At 39.8% G+C, this 17,724-nt stretch overlaps 1 protein-coding gene across 1 annotated transcript in view; it reads left to right on the plus strand.

Annotated features, from left to right (window-relative positions):
• C6H17orf67 (chromosome 6 C17orf67 homolog) overlaps positions 1 to 17,724 on the plus strand; it is a 65,828-nt gene that overhangs the window by 45,203 nt on the left and 2,901 nt on the right. Inside the window, exon 3 of the mRNA XM_075215213.1 lies at positions 8,127 to 8,271. Coding sequence (XP_075071314.1) covers positions 8,127 to 8,243 — 117 coding nt within the window. The 3' untranslated portion in view covers positions 8,244 to 8,271. The remainder of the gene's footprint in view (positions 1 to 8,126; positions 8,272 to 17,724) is intronic.

Here is a 17,724-nt window from a genome sequence, read left to right on the forward strand (position 1 = left end):
AAATTCATCTTGGAATAGAAAAGGGCCTTCCCCAAACTGTTGCCACAAAGTTGGAAGCATAGCATTGTCCAAAATGACTTGGTATGCTGAAGCCTTAAGATTGCCCTTCACTCAAGATACGGGGCCTAGCCCAAACCCTAAAACCCCTATCAACTCGATACCATTATCCCTCATCCACCAAACTTCAAAGTTGGCATAATGCAGTAAGGCAGGTAATGTTCTCTCGGCATCCGTCAAACCCAGACTCGCCCATCTGACTGTCAAACAGAGAAGCGTGAGTCATCATTTCACAAAACACGTTTCCACTGCTTTACACCACTCCATCCGACATTTGGCATAGGTCTTGGTGATGTGATGCTTGCATGCAGCTGCTCAGCCATGGAAACTCATTCCATTAAGCTCCCGCTACACAGTTTTTGTGATTGCATTAATGCTATTAGAAGCTCAGAACTCTTCAGCTATGGAATCAGCAGAGTGTTGGTGACCTCTATGCACCATGCACCTTAGCAGTCGTTGACCCTGCTCTGTGATGTTAAGTGGTCTTCTACTTCGTGGCTGAGTTGCTGTTGTTCCTATACGCTTCCACTTACTAATTGTATCACTTACAGTTGACCGTGGAATATCCAGCAGGGATGAAATTTCACGAACCGTCTTATTGCAAGAGTGGCATCCTATCACAGTACCATGCATGAAGTCACTGAACTCTTCAGAACTACCCATTTTGTATCACAAATATTTGCAAATGGAGATTGCATGACTAGGTGTTTGATTTTATACTCCTCTGGCAACGGGTCTGATTGAAACACCTCAATTCAATAATTAACAGGTGTGGCTAAATACTTTTGTCCAGATAGTGTATGTTGGTGCAATTTTGTTGATTGTCTTGTATGATAGTAGAAGTATTTTACATAGGATTCTGTAAAAAACAGGCATCCAATGTAGAGATTGACAGAGTGGCTCAGCAGAGGAAGAACGATTTGCAAGGAAATCAATCTAGCTGCTGCATGCAAAATAGATCGTAGGGATGAGAGTCAACACAGATGGTGAGATATCTGGAGAGGTTAGATAAATTTGTATATCATCGGCATAGAGATCCCAAAGGAGCTTATTAACTTTCCAAGAGACGTGGTATAGATCGAGAACAAATGGAAGGGTTAAACTATGGTGAGGTTAAAAACAGTAGTTTGTTTACTTATGAATAGAAAAATATAGAGAACTAAATCATTTGGATTTTGATCACTCTTCAAGTAACCAAACATTATAAATTATTATTGAGCAAATAATTATATTTTCTCTAACTTCTGACACTGATGACATTTATTTCCCAATAAATTGTTTTTAAAAATTAGATATGAACCTGAAAAGAAATTATTTCCCATTAAAGACTTTTCTCCCATCAGCAAAAAATAAATGTATATTGAGGGATTAAGCAGAAGTTTTAGAAGAAAGTAAAATTTTATATGTAGGAAAAAACTTTAATGAATAATGTGATTTAAAAACTAAACATAAAAAAAATAAAAATAGGTACTTGGTAAAGTTTCATAAAAAGGTTTAGAAAGATACACGACCAAACTAAAAATACGGTAACAAGTGATTCAACCGAGAATTTAACCAGGAAAAAAAGCCTCTTTTATTTACAACTTTAAAATTATTATGAATGAGAATGTGATAATTAAAATATCTATTATATATTATTGATGGCAAATGAAAATAATGTGAATCTTTGTTTAAGATTGGTATAAGAAATTACTTATCTCATTGAAGTTATTATTACTTATATCTCATATACAACTATTTTCTCCAACATGACAATAATTGATTATGTTATTTGTTTTACCTGAATGTACTCAGATCCTGCTCACCAACACACAAAGAACAGTCAGGTACAGGAACCTGAGACTATCTGCTATTTTGCTAGACAGGGACATCCTTTTAGAGAGTGTATTTTACCAAAGAGAATAAATATGGGTTTATTTGCCATTACATTTGAGCAAAACAAAATGTCCACAAAGGTAGACTTTTAAACCCATTGATTAAAGTGTTCCGCAAACAAAACCTGGACTAGTTTACTGTTGTCGCACAAGGGGGCTGACTGAGGTTTAAATTTGAACATCATTATTCTAAAAATCAAGTATGGAATGCAATGCCGTCCGGAAAAACATATAGGGCTAGATTTACTAAAGGGCCGGTTTGAACATTGGAGATGTTGCCTATAGCAACCAATCAGATTTTAGTTATCATTTATTTGGTACATTCTACAAAATGACAGCTAGAATCTGATTGGTTGCTGTTGGCAACATCTCCACTTTTTCAAACCCGCCGTTTAGTAAATATACCCCATTGTCTTAAACATATTCATCTTATTTTATGTGTTAAAGTAAAAATTATTTCTCTTTTTAACATTAATTTAATGTCAAGGTTTCAAAATCATATGATTTTCATCAAAAAAAGCACCTGATACTTTTGATATTACAGCACCAAATACAAATATTGTGTGACTTAACTGGGCTAAAAAAATGGAAACAGTGATGCAGTTAATGATAGATCCTAATGTACAGGCTGACATTTCAGTGTAATCACTAAAAGACGCACATTGCCACAGTCCTGTCAACACCATGTCATGTAAAGGTACCAGCATGGGAGCATTTCATTGGATTATGTTCTTTTTATACATGAGATGATGTATGTGAGATCAGCAATTACAGCAGCAATGAGCAATGTGAAAATGCAACTTGATTGAATGTGACTTCTGGATGTGCGTAATGCTATGACTTTTTTCCCAGAGTAGCCATAGCTGTCCCTGGGGATGCTTATTGGTGCCGCTTAGCAGCTAGATTGTCACTGTGTAATGTGAGAGGAAATTCGATTTAAATGGCAACGTACGTGAGAAATTAGATCTGCACTAATAGATGAGTAGGTTTTAAAATGCTAATGAAAAGCTGTAAGGATGGAAATCTATGACTCAGGCTGTAAATGGCAACTTTTCCAGAGCAACTTGCATAAATCTGTACATAATATAAACAAGTATCACAGATAATCTCACATCCAGATCTTACTGGCTATAAACATTTCCTGATTATAGTATAAGATGCATGACTATAAATTCAGGATTCCTCTTGTCCCCTCTATCACTAAAGCTGGGTACACACGACAGGGTTTTCGTGCAATAATCGGCTCAACTAGCCGACATACAACCGCTCGTTCAAAAGTCGGGTCAGTGTGTGTAGTGACACAATGGTCGAAAGTCTGCCCAAATGGACGATTGTCGCCTCATTTGGTTGGTCGTACCGGTAAATATTTTCGTTCCAATCTCGTTTCCGTTGTGTAGTGTGTAGAAACTTCCGACCGATCCACGTCAATCATCCGATACTTCCTCGACCTGGGGGGCGTGTGTATGTTACTTTGTGATGTCTGTACCAGTCCCACGTGGTGCAGTATCCGCACATCACAGACTTGTGTTTTGTATAAATGCATATTGCACCTGTCTGGCTGCAGACCATTACACGTGTATAAAGCACGTGTGTTATTACCCTTTGCATCTATGTTGGCAATCTATTCACATTTAAGCTTTATAAACTATTAAAGTTATAAAGTCATATTAACCTTTATGAACTAATATTTGTAAAATACCATGAATAAACCACACAGTGTTCATGCAACAGTTTTATTGCAGGAAAAAAGTAAATTTTTTTTTACAATATGACAGGTGAAAAAAATAGTATTACACTTTAAAGGTGCTACTGGTTTGTGGCAGAACAGGTCTTGATGTCACTTGGGTTTCTATTCCCTTTGATTTCTTTACCTACGAAACAAGGAAATAAAAAATGTTTACCATTAAACTTCTATATCTTTATATATCCAACGCCAGAAATACTCTCATTTTCTCACCTTGCACACTGTTCAAGATCACTTTATGCTTTGGTCCATGTGGCGCAATCGCAATAATAGCGGGCTTAACCTCCATATATTCTGGAAAACAGGCGCCATTTTGATTATTATAATGGTACAGGTATGTGCCCAAAGCATTTAGTTGTCTATACATGTTCACTGAAATACCTTTGTGTAGAACTTCTTTCACATCTTTTTCTTTTTCAATTTTTTCTTGTTTGATAACAGGTGTTACATTAGTGGTAAACTGGCCTTCTCACCGTTAATTCTTCGTTCTGACAAACAAAAAATCTATGTTACAAATTAGGCGTTTACATTGCTTCATGTGAAACTAGAATGAAATAAAGTCCTTCAAGCAGGTACACTACATGTGCTACTGACCTTTTTTAATGTCGTAGTCGTCCTGGTTCAATACTTTGACCATCATCTCCACCTCTCTTGGGCTTATTGGATTTGCTCTTTGCTATTCTTGAGTATCTCCATCCCCCACCTTAACTTTTTCAAAAAATTTTGGCCCTTCCAGCATCATCTCTGACTCTGTCTCTGCAACCCCCACTGACACCTTCTCCTCAACCGCAACACCCAGTGACACTTTCTCCTCACTTGCCATCGTCTCACGCTCCTCTGCACCAGACAGCTTCCTTTGTCATTTTATACACTCAGACATGGGCGTTCGTTTCTGCTGTGGACCAATCAGCAATGATGCCCGCAGAGAATGGAGCATTCCATTACATACGAAGGGATTTTATTATTAGGGAATATTCATTGCATTGCACTTTACCACTTAAATGTTTTTCTAAATTTTATGTATGGTAATAAACTTCTATTTTATAGGAATGAATGAAGAGACAGTGTTGCCTTCTCTTTTTATGTGGCTTTGGATGTTAACTATAGTGAAAGCTCTGCCCCTTTATGCTAATGTCTTTGTTATATCGTTACATGCCCTGCAAATGATGCTTCAGTGTGTACAAAATTAAAATTATTGGTCACGACAACATGGCTGTAAAAAGTCGCTAAAGGGAAGTCCGCTCTTCCCTTTACCGTCTTAAACAAGGCTTGTGTGTATGCAGTCCATGGACCGAGCGATCAGACCATCGATCGCATGTAAAATCGATCGGCATAAAAAGTTGATGAAAAATTCTGTAGTGTGTACCCAGCTTAAGCAATGAGGACCAGCTCAACTAAACTAAACAAAAGCCACATGACACAGTGTTGTGAGAAGAAAATGGTCACAGCCTTATATACAATATTATATGGAGAGTTATAACAGGCAACTCAGTGCCACAGTGGTTATGGACACCATGCCTAGCACAGTGGCACAGTGGTTAGCATTGCTACCTTAGACTGCTGGGATCATGAGTATAATTATGACTAAAGCCCTAACTAGAAGAAGTTTTTATGTTCTCATGTTTGCGTGGGTTTCTCTAGGTGCTCCGGTTTCCTCTGGCTCACAGTCTAAAAACATAGTTATATGTTACTTGGCTTCTGACTAAATGGATCCTAGTCTGTGTGTGTGTGTGTGTGTGTGTGTGTTAGGGAATTTAGACTGTAAGCTCCAATGGGGCAAGAATTGATGTCAGTGATTACATATAATCTATACAGCGCTGCTTAATATGATTGGTGCTTTAGAAGTGATAATAAAAAAATAATAATTACATACCACAGTGTCACCTGCCCAATACACATGCCATATAGGGTCACAGATGCAACCTGATGTTTAGTCCCAGTGGTCACTACAAATGGGATTAACAACCAACCTAAGAGCACTGCTATTAAGCAGAGATCTCAATCAATAAACATTGGACAAAGTTCCCATTGTTTGCTATTAACATCACATCTACAGGGGATTACCACCAAGCCCACTCGCTTAAACCACACCACAGGCTATACAAAGAGAAACCAACATGCTACAAAAGCACAAACAATAATTACATATGTACACAACTGTATACATTTCAAAACTTACATGTATTTTATAAATTACATTTTTGTTATCTAAATATAATAATTACAATAGCTATAAAACCAACATTGCTATGCCCATAAAATAGGATAAATGATCAGGAAGGGTGGGTTTTCCTCCCCTGGTAGCCTGGAAAGAGGATGGGTAGCATGTGACCCCTGGCTATATAGTCCCAATACCTGCGAATGGATCAGTGAGGCTTTCATGAATTATCAGTAGCTGATAAAATACTGGGATTCTTTAGCATTTAATGTAAATAAAATCATATTGTGCCTTGCTAAATATTTATTTTTTTAACTATTTATCAATAATGACTCTAAGGGTAATGTTATAAGGTTCTATGAGGCCACCAGATAGATGTTTATGGGCCATTTATGTGTAAAATCACTTAGAACTTATCTATATAAATTCACTATTCCACCACTCTTATCAGACTGTTTCATTACAATAATTAGTTTGTTTGTGAATTATTTAATTGCTACAATCTTTTTAACGCTAAGGATGTAATGGTGGGGTTTTGTTGTGGAATAATCCTTATGCTAACCGGAACCATGGAACCTGAAGTCAATAACTAGAAAAATCTGGTTATCAAAGGTACATCTCTAGACAATGTATTTTTTTTTGCTTCCTGTTTTTGTATTATTCTTCCCGTATGTTTATGTATGTTACTAACAAGTCATGATGTTATAGCCATCTAGTGTACACTATGTACAGTTCACTATTTTTCCGCAAGTGTGTCCATCTGTCCTCGTTTGCAACAGCTTCAACTTATAGATCAGTATTCTACAATCATATGGATAAAGAGTTGAAATAGCAACAGGGAAGTATTCCTTGGTATTGCTTCAATGTATTGCTGGGCGATTCACCTATGTGTACAGGTGTTACAGAGGATCCTGTATGTCAGTCACAGGTAAATGTAGGGCTTCTGTGCACAGGCCTCCTCTCCTCACCTATTTCATAATCATTTACTAATGTATTGTTATAGTAGATCTGCCACTGTGACGCTTTTTAACAGCATTAAGAGAGCGAATAATGGAAAATATCTAGTTGGAACGATGTACACAGTAAAAACACTTTTGGGCTCATGCTGAGTTGGATAAGATAAACATATATGGTGCTTGCACTCATAAGCTGAGTCTTGCACATCTCAAGATGCATCCAGCTCTGGACCAGCTGCATATGCACACTTACACCCAACTAGGTCATAAGCAAAATACATTCTTTTTTAACATTTGTTTTAATAGTGAAAATCACAATCACTTTTAGGTTTGACATAAATTAAAAAAAAGCTGCTCTATAATACAGGAGGTATAAATCTTTCTTTTCATGTATGAATTAAATAATCAGTTACTTCTAAAATACTCCCACACAGTCATGTAACATAGCCATGAGCAATGCAGAAGCAATCTATTAGCTTCGATGGTGAATCCGCAATCAACCAATCAGAAGCGGCAAGCTAGTATTGATGACCGTCATCACTAGCGTGTATTTGCACAAGCTCTCTGGCTTATTGAAAGGCATATATGAGTGCCTCAGATCAGGGGTGGATCTAGAAAACTACTGTACCCGGGGCGATTTAGGGGGGGGGGCGATTTAAGCCCAGCCCCTTTCTAAAATCTTAGGCTGCCGACGGCTGCACACTATATGTGCAGGTCCGTCCAGCCGTGACAGTCAGGGGCAGTGTGCTGCCTGGCTGCTCTGATTGTGTTTTAAACACAATCAGAGCAGCCAGGCAGCACACTGTCCCTGCCTGTCACGGCTGGACGGACCTGCACATACTGTGCAGCCGTCGGCAGCAAGTGTCTGCTAGGGGGGGCGATCGCCCCGATCGCCCCCCCCCTGGATCCGCCACTGCCTCAGTTTGCAATTACTCCAACATGCCCTTACTGTACTGACCTGTGTTTGCATGCCCCTTCCCTCCACCATTCCACATCTCCAAGCGTAAAGAGGTGCAAGTACAAATCTGCAAATGCATGTACTTTTTTCTGGCCATGTGCAGTACAACTGTGCATGTTTTATGCTAAACAAATGGGCTTACACTTAGCTCATCATGAGCCCATTTATGTATGAATTTAATGTATATTATTTTGTTAAGTAATTCACATATTTTTCCAGGTTGAAGCCAGACAGTTGCCCTAGTCACTAAACATTGAGACTGCCCTGAGTTCCTGTCAGATTTCAGTTCATCTACCATATGTTATTTCAAAGAATATGGAGTTTTATAATTAAGTCAAAAGCATTAAAGCATAACTTGTCCCTTATGTATTTTTTATAGGAGTACATGCTGTACCTGCAGAGACTGGAGCAGAGATCAGAGGAACAATTCTATGAGCACTGGTGGAATCCTCACTGTCAGCCTCACTGCAATCGCAATATTGTGAATCCTGTTTAAGATCTACAATGTATCTGCGCTGATAAAGGTATACATACATAAATAGGTCTCCCTCTCTCTCTCTCTCTCTCTCTCTCTCTCTCTCTCTCTCTCTCTCTCGCATGGCTGCTGCATGAACTTGGACATTATATTGATGTTAGTAACTATTTTATGATTATTAAGTGGATTTTATATCTAAAGCATTTCTTAGATATATATGCCCATTGTGACTTATGATTGTGTCTATTTTAGATCAGTAATGTACCATGTATTTATACTATGCTTTAAATATTTAATGTATATAAAGTATTGTAAGCTATTGTAGGCATTTAGTAGTTTCTCAATTCATTTTTGTACATCTTTTATAAAAAGCAAATACATTGAGAGGTGTAACAGTTCTTCATTAAATAAAAGACATTTAATCTTACAGGACAAACAAGATATTTAAAACTTTGGATATAAATATACACACTTAAGTGCGCTATAGGTCCTCTTCTGGGGCCCCACAGCAAAGTTAGGGTGATGCAGTTGGAAACTCACAGGCCCCCTGCCCTGCTCTGAAAAGAGCAGAGAGGGATCCTTTTCTGAGCATGTGCAACCGGCACTTTCACCCATGGGCCTTTCAGAAGAGGACTTTGGAGAAGAGTCGGCCAGAGAGGAACCAGCTAAAAGGGGAGCTCATTTAGTATTCTGCTCTCATCCTAAGCTCTTTTACGGTGATGGGGATAAAGAACATATTTTATGGATAGATAACAATTTTGGAGGTGAAAATGGTTTTAAAATACTCAGGAAAAAGTGTAAAATGAATCTTGTAGTACAAAATGTGTTCTTTGTCTGTCTTATACATGGATGTCTCTGCCCCTTGGAAGCAGGTTTACATTGTCTGTCACATGGTTTTGTAAGCTCTGCTTTACATAAGTACGTTAGTTTTTGCTCCTGTGGCTCTCCTGTGGCCAATCAGGGGAATTTTCTGCTGCATTTGACACTGTTGACCACTCACTTTTCATGCTTCTTCTTCAGTGTTTATTTAGTTGGATCTACCTCCCTCATCTTACTCTATCAGTTACAGTATCACAAAGGTCATTCTTCAGTCATCTTCTCTGCCTAAACCACTTCTCTTGGAAAACTAATAAACTACTTTGGGTTTCAGTATCATCTGTAGGTGGATGATATCCAAATGAATCTATCCTCTCTGGTTCTATCATCATCAGTGTTGGCTTTCATTACTGAAGGTAATTCTGTCCTTACATCTTGGTTGTCTTACCACCACCTCAAACACAGTATTTCAAAAATTAAGCTATCAATGTTTCCACCAGTCAAGAGAAGTTAAATCTCTCTTTCTGTTGATAACAATTATTATTATTAATTCATTGATTGCAGCATTCCTACTGGCAAGGCGATCAATGCTGGACAAACTGGCCAATCTAATAGTGATTGGAACTATGTTAGATTAGTGCTAGAGATTGCGAAGGAGAAATTTTCTGTTTTTGTGTAAGTTGTCTGCCATCCTGACAAATTAAGCAGCTGACTGTTATATCAAAATCTCCTTGTGAGCGTCATCTTGAATGAGTCAGTGTCACAGGTAGGGTCATCATGAGATTTTTAGGAAAGCCAGGTTCCGCTTCCCACACGGCCAAACAGACAAAATGAAAGAAATGTGAAGGGCCGCAGGCTACTGCTACAAAGCAAGCAAAAGTGGTGCAAGTAGCTTCTGCTCTGGAAAAGACTACTCGGCTAGTGCAAGCACAGCAGGAAAAGGCAGTATAGCCTTACACCTGTCAGAAAAATACATTTCTCAGAAAGATTGCATACAGGTGTGTCAAAGTAATGAAATGGACTATGTAACAATGAAAGAAAAAAGAGTGTGAAATGATGGCTCTTAAAGAGAGTTCTATAGAGCCAATCAAGAAGCAGCTGTCACTACGAGCTTTCATGGGAACTTTTTACCCCAAGGACCATACACAGGACACGTGGTCATCCCCTAAGGTTAGAGGAGAGGAAATTTCACAACCAGCAAAGGAAGGGGTTCTTTACAGTAAGGGCAGTCAAGATATGGAATTCGTTGCCAGGGAAGGTCCTGATGGCAGATTCAATAGATATGTTTAAGAAAGGGTTAGACAAATTTTTAGCGGAAAGGTGTATCCAGGGATACGACCGTTAATTTAAAATGAAGGATAGTAGTGGATATAGGGTAAAAATAGGACTGCAATATTGAGTCTGGGGGGATTTTTTTACAATTGAAACAGATTGGCGGTTGCTTACTCTGGATTAATTTCAAATATAAGTGCAGGATCGCAGGAGATCCAAAATAGGTTGAACTTGATGGACTGGTGTCTTTTTTCAACCTCATCAACTATGTTACTATGTTACTATGTTACCTGTAAGAAGACAGGCATGCAACTGGCAGTTATGACTAAGTACCTTGAGGAATGTGAATCAGTGAAAAAGACTGCTCTGAAAGAGAACATAAAAGAAATTTGATTGCCGCAGAGCGATAGCAAGAAATTGGTGGTTTGAGCTTTCAAGAAATTCAAACTTTAGGAGAATATATAAAGGGACATCAGAGGGGCACATCAAACTCTAATGTTGAAAGAAATATACTCTGTAATTGAATCTTCGATAATAATAATAACTTAATCCTTACAAGTGAGAAAAATTTAAATAAACCGATTAATGGCGTAAAATGTATTAGAAGTATTAGAGATGTCCTTTAGAAACTCCACTGAAGTTGGTAATTAGGGAGAGTTCCCCATATTAATCCAGATAACGAGTCCCATGCAGTTTTTACTGTTAAGAAAAATAATGCAATTACTTTTCCTTTCCATTGGTGTTTAAGGGAGAGAAGTGTTGTCAATCTCAATGAGGATTTTTGATTACTCTCGATGTCTGAATGTCCCAACATCCTTCTTTTATTGCTCCTTTTAGTATGCCACTTGACCACTGAACAAGAGAAACTTCTCCCGGTCAGGTACACTATACAGATAAGCTTTGTTCCGCTTACACTCTATACGAGTCATCAGTCAGTGGTTCAATAGCTGCCGACTTGCTATGTCTAGATCACAAACCTTTTTCGAAGCTGAATGTAAACTGGGCTTACTGTTATTTAAATAGACCTTGAGAGGAAGCTGCCATATTCCCAGCACTGTGTGTATCTCTTACTAGTGATACAAAAGTTCCAAATCTTACTGTTAGGAATTACAGTTTTGCTCTGGCTATGGGTTCTGCTGATATTTCTTTGCTTTTGTCTTCATATTCAATCCTGTTACTGCCCGGAGAGAGGTCATTTACATTCAGGGCTCTATTTATGTCTGTATTTGTCAGAGATAAAAAAAAGATATCAAAGAATCACTGTTGGCAATAACAGTTCTATCTTCAGTGGTAAAATATTTGCCGGGTTTCGCTGTTTGAAAGCTTCCCTATTTAAAGCAAAAGGAAACCTATTTAACAAGGATCGCAGAGGTACAGGTATTGCCACAATCCTTCTTCTGCTATTGTCATCTCAGGAGAAAAAATTCAATGCAAAAATGCTCTTCTACTGTCTGGGCTCCGCATGAGCAATCCATCTACCTAGGTCATACATGTGCCCATCACTGGCCTGTGAAGCGTTAAGTTAAGCCGGCAAGTCTTGCCCAGCTACCTTGCAGAGATTTTATTGATAAATCATGTGATAGGTGGATTTCTGTCGCTGTGGTAAGAGGCGATACAATCCAGCCCTATCTCTGATGACTGAGATGACACGTAGTGACGCCATTCTTCAAAGGCCCATTTGATGTCCAAAAGCTCCTGATTGCCTACATCATAGTTAGGCTCCGTAGCAGAAAATTTGCAGGAGAATAAAGCACAGGGATACAGTTGAAGATTACAAGGGTCCTTCTGAGACAGAACAGTGCCAGCACCTATATCAGAAGCCTCAACTTCCAGAACATAGGGTAAATCAGGATTAGGATGCCTCAAGACAGGAGCAGAGATACATGCTCTTTTAAGAGCTTCAAAGGAACTAATAGCCTCTAGAAACCAATTTCCAGGGTCTCTCCCCTTCTGGGTATGGGCAACAATAGGAGTCACCAAATCAGAAAAAGCATGGATAAATCTTCGGTAGTAATTAGAAAAGCCCAGAAACCTTTGGACGGCATTCAGATTAATGGGTCGCACCCAATCCAGGATGATCTGAACTTTGCTGGGATCTATAGATAATCTGGTAGAGAAGATTATATATCCCAGGAATGAACTTCAAACATTTTTCAAGTTTGGCAAAGAGGTGATTGACTCGCAACTTGTGGAGAACCTGCTGGACATGACATTGGTTTTGTGGCAAGGAGTGGGAGTATATTAATATGTTCAAGTATACAACGACGAATTGATCAAGGAACTCCTGAAGAACTTCATTAATAAGGTTTTGAAAGACAGCGGGCGCGTTACAAAGGCCGAACGGCATGACCAAATACTTGTAGTGGCCAGAATGGGTGTTGAAAGCCATTTTCCACTCATCACCTTCTCTGATGCGGATGAGATTATATACAACGTGAAGATCAATGTTGGTGAAGATAGTAGCACCTTTTAAGTTGTTCAAACAAGACTGAGATGAGGGGAAGTGGATAGGTGTTTTTTATTGATTGTAATCTTGGTAAGGCCTCTGAAATTGATACAATGACGTAGCCGACCATCCCACTGGAGACATTGAAAGCCTAATAAAGCCTTTTTACAAATTCTTCTCCACATATTCCTGCATAGCCTTGGTTTCAGGACCAGAGAGCGAATACAACTTTCCTTTAGGCAATTTGGAACTCGGAATTAACTCGATGGCACAATCGAAATCCCGAAGTGGAAGCAGAAAGTCAGTCTTTTTTAGAGAATATGTCACGGAATTCATGGTACTGGGGGGAAAATTTTTGGAAACAGGTTGTAGAATCCGGAAGGGCAAGGTCAAAAAGGTTTGCGAATAGTAGGAGCTCCACTGAGTAATTTACTGATTTAGCCTAATCCACTACAGGGTTATGGAGATAGAGCCAGGGATGGCCTAATATTAACGACACAGTTGAACAATTGATAAGGTAGAAGGACAGGGTTAGGGTTAGGGTTAGCGCTCCCACTGTTAAATTTCTTATGTTATGATGCATAAGAAATTTTGCTGCCAGACAATGGACCTCAATCCAGGCCACAGACAGTGATAGCAGAATGAAGTCTTATAAAGGAATTCCAGAGGAATGAGCGAATCTGATGTCCAAAAAGTTACAAGCGGCACCAATATCCATAAAGGCTGAAACAGCAACAGAACGTGAATCATGAGTGATGTGTGCAGGAACTAAGACCGCATTTTTGGAGCAGATGATCTGCAGACCTAGGTGAACTCCTCCCTTATTCCCTAGGCTTGCTCTTTACCCAATTTGTTAGGGCAGGAGCAGGAAAGGTGACCCTTGATGCCACAGTACAGACAAAGGCCCTGAGTCCGTCTTCTGGTTTTTACCTCTGGAAAAAACCATATGGCTTCTAATTTGTTTAACATGTTCACCCAATCTTCTCATCTAGGCGCAAGAACATGGTCTATAATATTATACTTCAAAGCTGAGAAGTTGCACATTGTTTAAGCAAAATACCTGGCTTCTGGTTGGTGGGAAGATTTGCCTTCCAGGACTGACCTAATGGTTGTCTTATGTAATGCCATATTTTCTTTAATTTGTCTGGTGTCTCATCTGGTGGTCTTACCCACATAGCAAAGTCCAAAGGGACATCTAATACTGTAGATTACAAAATTACTAGAAAATGTTAGAAAATGTTTAATAGGGATTACTTTGCTTCAGTGTAAGGGCCTGAGTCATTAAGGCATGCATACTGAGCACAGCATGTGTTTGTATTAAACTGCACGTAACTGTCACGAACTGCGGCGATACGCCACATTCTGCCGTGATCTAGCAGCTGGGCGCGTGCTCTAGTTTCTACGCTCTGTTATTATTCTTTGGGATTATCCTTGTGGCATAGATGTAGGAGGGTGTAGGGGCATCCTCCAACTCCAGGGGGGACCTCTCATATGATTTAAACTGGTTCATTTATATTTTTATACATGCTTCCTGGTTATGTTATTACCTATGGTAGTTCTAACTATAATTAATTAGCTGCCTCCAGAGGCTGATTGTCAGCCCTGTCCTCCTCTGTCCTGATTGGCTCTTAGTACTATTTAAGGCAGTGAGGTCACTGCCCTTTATAGTGTTCTATTCCAGTACTGCTGCCTGCTCCTGTTCCTGTCTTTGGTGTTGAAACCTGTGATTGATTACCCGTGTATGACCTTTGACTGTTCCTGGATTCTGAACCTGTGCTTCTGACCCTGATCTATTGCCTGTACCCAGATTCTGAACCTCTGCTAGTGACCCTGACCTATTGCCTGTCCCTGGATCCTAAACCTGTGCCTGTGACCTTGACCCTTCTGCCTGTACCTGACATACTCTCTGGTGCTCTATCCAGTCCGCTGATCTCTGGCCTGCCGCTACTCTGTGTGCTACCTCCTGTACCTGTGCGCTGCCGTGTTAGCATAAACTCATACTACTCTGAGCATAAGACCTGGGGGCATCCGAGTACCTATGAGCATAACCAGTCTCTATATGAAAGGCAGCTGCTAAAAGTGAAGACCTCTTCTACCTGTTCTATGAGTTTATGCCGCACTGGTGGCCATAACAGTAACTCGACTCTTCATGCTCCCAAACAAGGAACAGATCTCAAGATACGTTTGGTGATGGCTGCATTTGTAGGTTTACTCTGCTCTACTAGACCAGACACTGCAGGATACGGACAATACCTATGTGAAATAAAAAATCTCAAAAGAGCCCACAGAGAAATATATATATATATATATATATATATATATATATATATATATATGTATATATATATATATATTCATGCTACATGTCAATATTATAGTAATTTATGATTATACATGGAATTTTTTTTCCAATATTTTGTAGGGTTTTTTTTTTCTTGGAAAACATTTATTAGGTTGTACTTAATGTCTTCTGTAAGTAACTTACATTTTACAGTTGCTCTTGATTGCAAAGACATGTTACAGCATGCATACGAAACTGACATAACTAGGACTCAGGACGTAGACTACACCTTAAGCTGGTGCAAGAGATACGGCAGAAGACCAGCATACTTCTTTGTCCGGTTTGACTGGGAAGTGGCTGCACGGGAATGGCCTTACTGTACATTGTCTATGTGCATCTGACCATTCACTAACCCGTTCCCTCCCCAAAATCGTAAGCTATAGTAAGTGATGTTTACACTCAAAGATTACTTGGACTTGGCTACATTCTGTTGTGTATCTTCCAGTTTTGAGCATGCGCAGAGTGATTTTGCGGACGATACGTACAAAATTGGCAAATACATTCCTTAGTGACTCATGCCCTAGGTTTTTAAACGTAGCTCCAGACTATAGATATCTGCATATGATGCAGTTTGCAACTGGATTTTGTATGTCACAAAAAGTGAGATCACATTGGAACATTGTAGTTAGTAATCAACTCAAATTTAGATGAAAGTTGACTTTAAAAATGTAAACTGTAGACACATTGAGCGATTGGCCCAAGATCACATTATATTAGGTGGTGAATTTAATGTTGTCTTAGACCCACACGATAAGTCCTCCCTGTTCCCTTGTGAACTCTCTATGCCTCTTTCTAAGAACTCCTCCGCCTTGTTTGCCTTGTTGCAACAACACTCTGCGTGACACCTGGGCCTCAAAAATTCCACCGCGCGAGACTCCACCCATTGCTCAGCTACCCATCAGATATACTCCCGCATTGATATGCTCCATGTACCCCAGTCCTTGATACCCTTAACCACTCAAGCAGGCATCATCCAATTTTCATGGTCTGATCATGTAGGTTTATACATCCTTCTTTTTCTCCTACACCAATATCCATGGGCATTTAGGTGGTGCCTAGATGACTTCCTGCTTTTAAACAGTTCCACCTTTACTGACATCAAAACAGCTATCTCTGAATATTTCCAGGCGAACACCTCACAGGAGTTAGCTCCGGGTGTTATCTGGGAAGCTCATAAAGCCACCATCCCTTATTGACTCATTAGTCCTGCCTCGCAGGCAAAGTGGAAGGCTGCTCTAGAGGTCCCCTCCTTAGAGCAACGTATTTATGCTCTTCTGACCTAACAACTGTCTGAAGGGTCAGCTTAATACCCTTTAGTCCTGAAGAGCGGCCTCCCTTTTTCATAAACTCCAACAACGCTTCTATGATAAGGTAGACAAGGCGCACTCTCTCTACTTGTTCAGAAACTTCTTTAGAGGTGTGCCCGAGGAGCTATCAACAAACTCCACAAGAAATCCACCAATTCTGTAACATACGATCCGCTAGACATTGTCAAGGAATTTAGAGACTTTTATACCTCCTTATATAATCTTCCTAGCTCTCAGCCATGAGAGGGCTCTTGTCGGATACTCTGGAGTCGTACCCAGCTGATACCCCTCTCCCACACCTCTCTCAGTCCCAGCTCTCTTGCTTAAATGCGGACATCACTGCAGATGAAGTTAAAATAGTGATAAAATCTCTCAAGTCCTCCTCAGCCCCTGGCCCAGATGGTTTTTCGGGCAAAATATTATAAAAAGTTTGCTACAGCTAACGGCCTTTTATAACCAAATTCTGGAGAGGGCCTCCTTTGACTCCGCCACTACTCTTGCCAACATTGCGATCATCCCAAAACCTGGGAAGGACCTCCTACATTGCGAAGGCTATAGGCCCATCTCCCTTCTCAATGTAGACTTCAAACTTTACATTAAAATTCTAGCCACTAGACTCAACCCTCTACTTCCAGGCCTGATCCACACGGACCAGGTTGGCTTCATTCCAGGGAAACAGGCCCTGACAACACTAGGAGGACCATCGATCTGATCCACTCTATTCATAGCGGCAGGTTGCCCTGTCATATAATGGCCCTGGATGCGGAAAAGGCATTTGACCGCATCTCTTGGCCGTTTGTGTGTGGTGTGCATGGATCAATGGGTTTCTCTGGCAGGTTTCTGACAGGCATTTCATCTCTCTACCGAACTCCCTCTGCTATTGTTTCGGCTAATGGCCTAACCTCCAAGCCCTTTACAATTTTCAACGGCACTCGTCAGGGATGCTCCCTCTCCCCATTGATTTTTGCACTCATAATTGAGCCACTAGGTGCCAGAATGTGCTCCAACTAATCCATTTCAAGTATTTAGGTTGGGTCTATGGAAAATAAGATAGCGTTATATGCAGATGATGTACTCATTAGAATATCCTACTTAATCCCCTCCCTTCCCCCTCTTCGCTCTGAATTAGATACATATGGACACTTCTTGGGCTAAAGGATCAACCTTACCAAAACTGAGACTCTAGACTTTTATATTCCTCAAGCAGACAAACTAATTCTAGATCATACCATTCACCATTGTCACAAAATAAAATGGGCATCTTCCTAACCAAAATTCTTTTCCACCTCTTCCAAGCTAACTTCCCCCACAACCTATCCC

Source organism: Mixophyes fleayi, chromosome 6 (assembly GCF_038048845.1).
Source record: "Mixophyes fleayi isolate aMixFle1 chromosome 6, aMixFle1.hap1, whole genome shotgun sequence".
In the NCBI taxonomy this organism is placed as follows: domain Eukaryota; kingdom Metazoa; phylum Chordata; class Amphibia; order Anura; family Limnodynastidae; genus Mixophyes; species Mixophyes fleayi.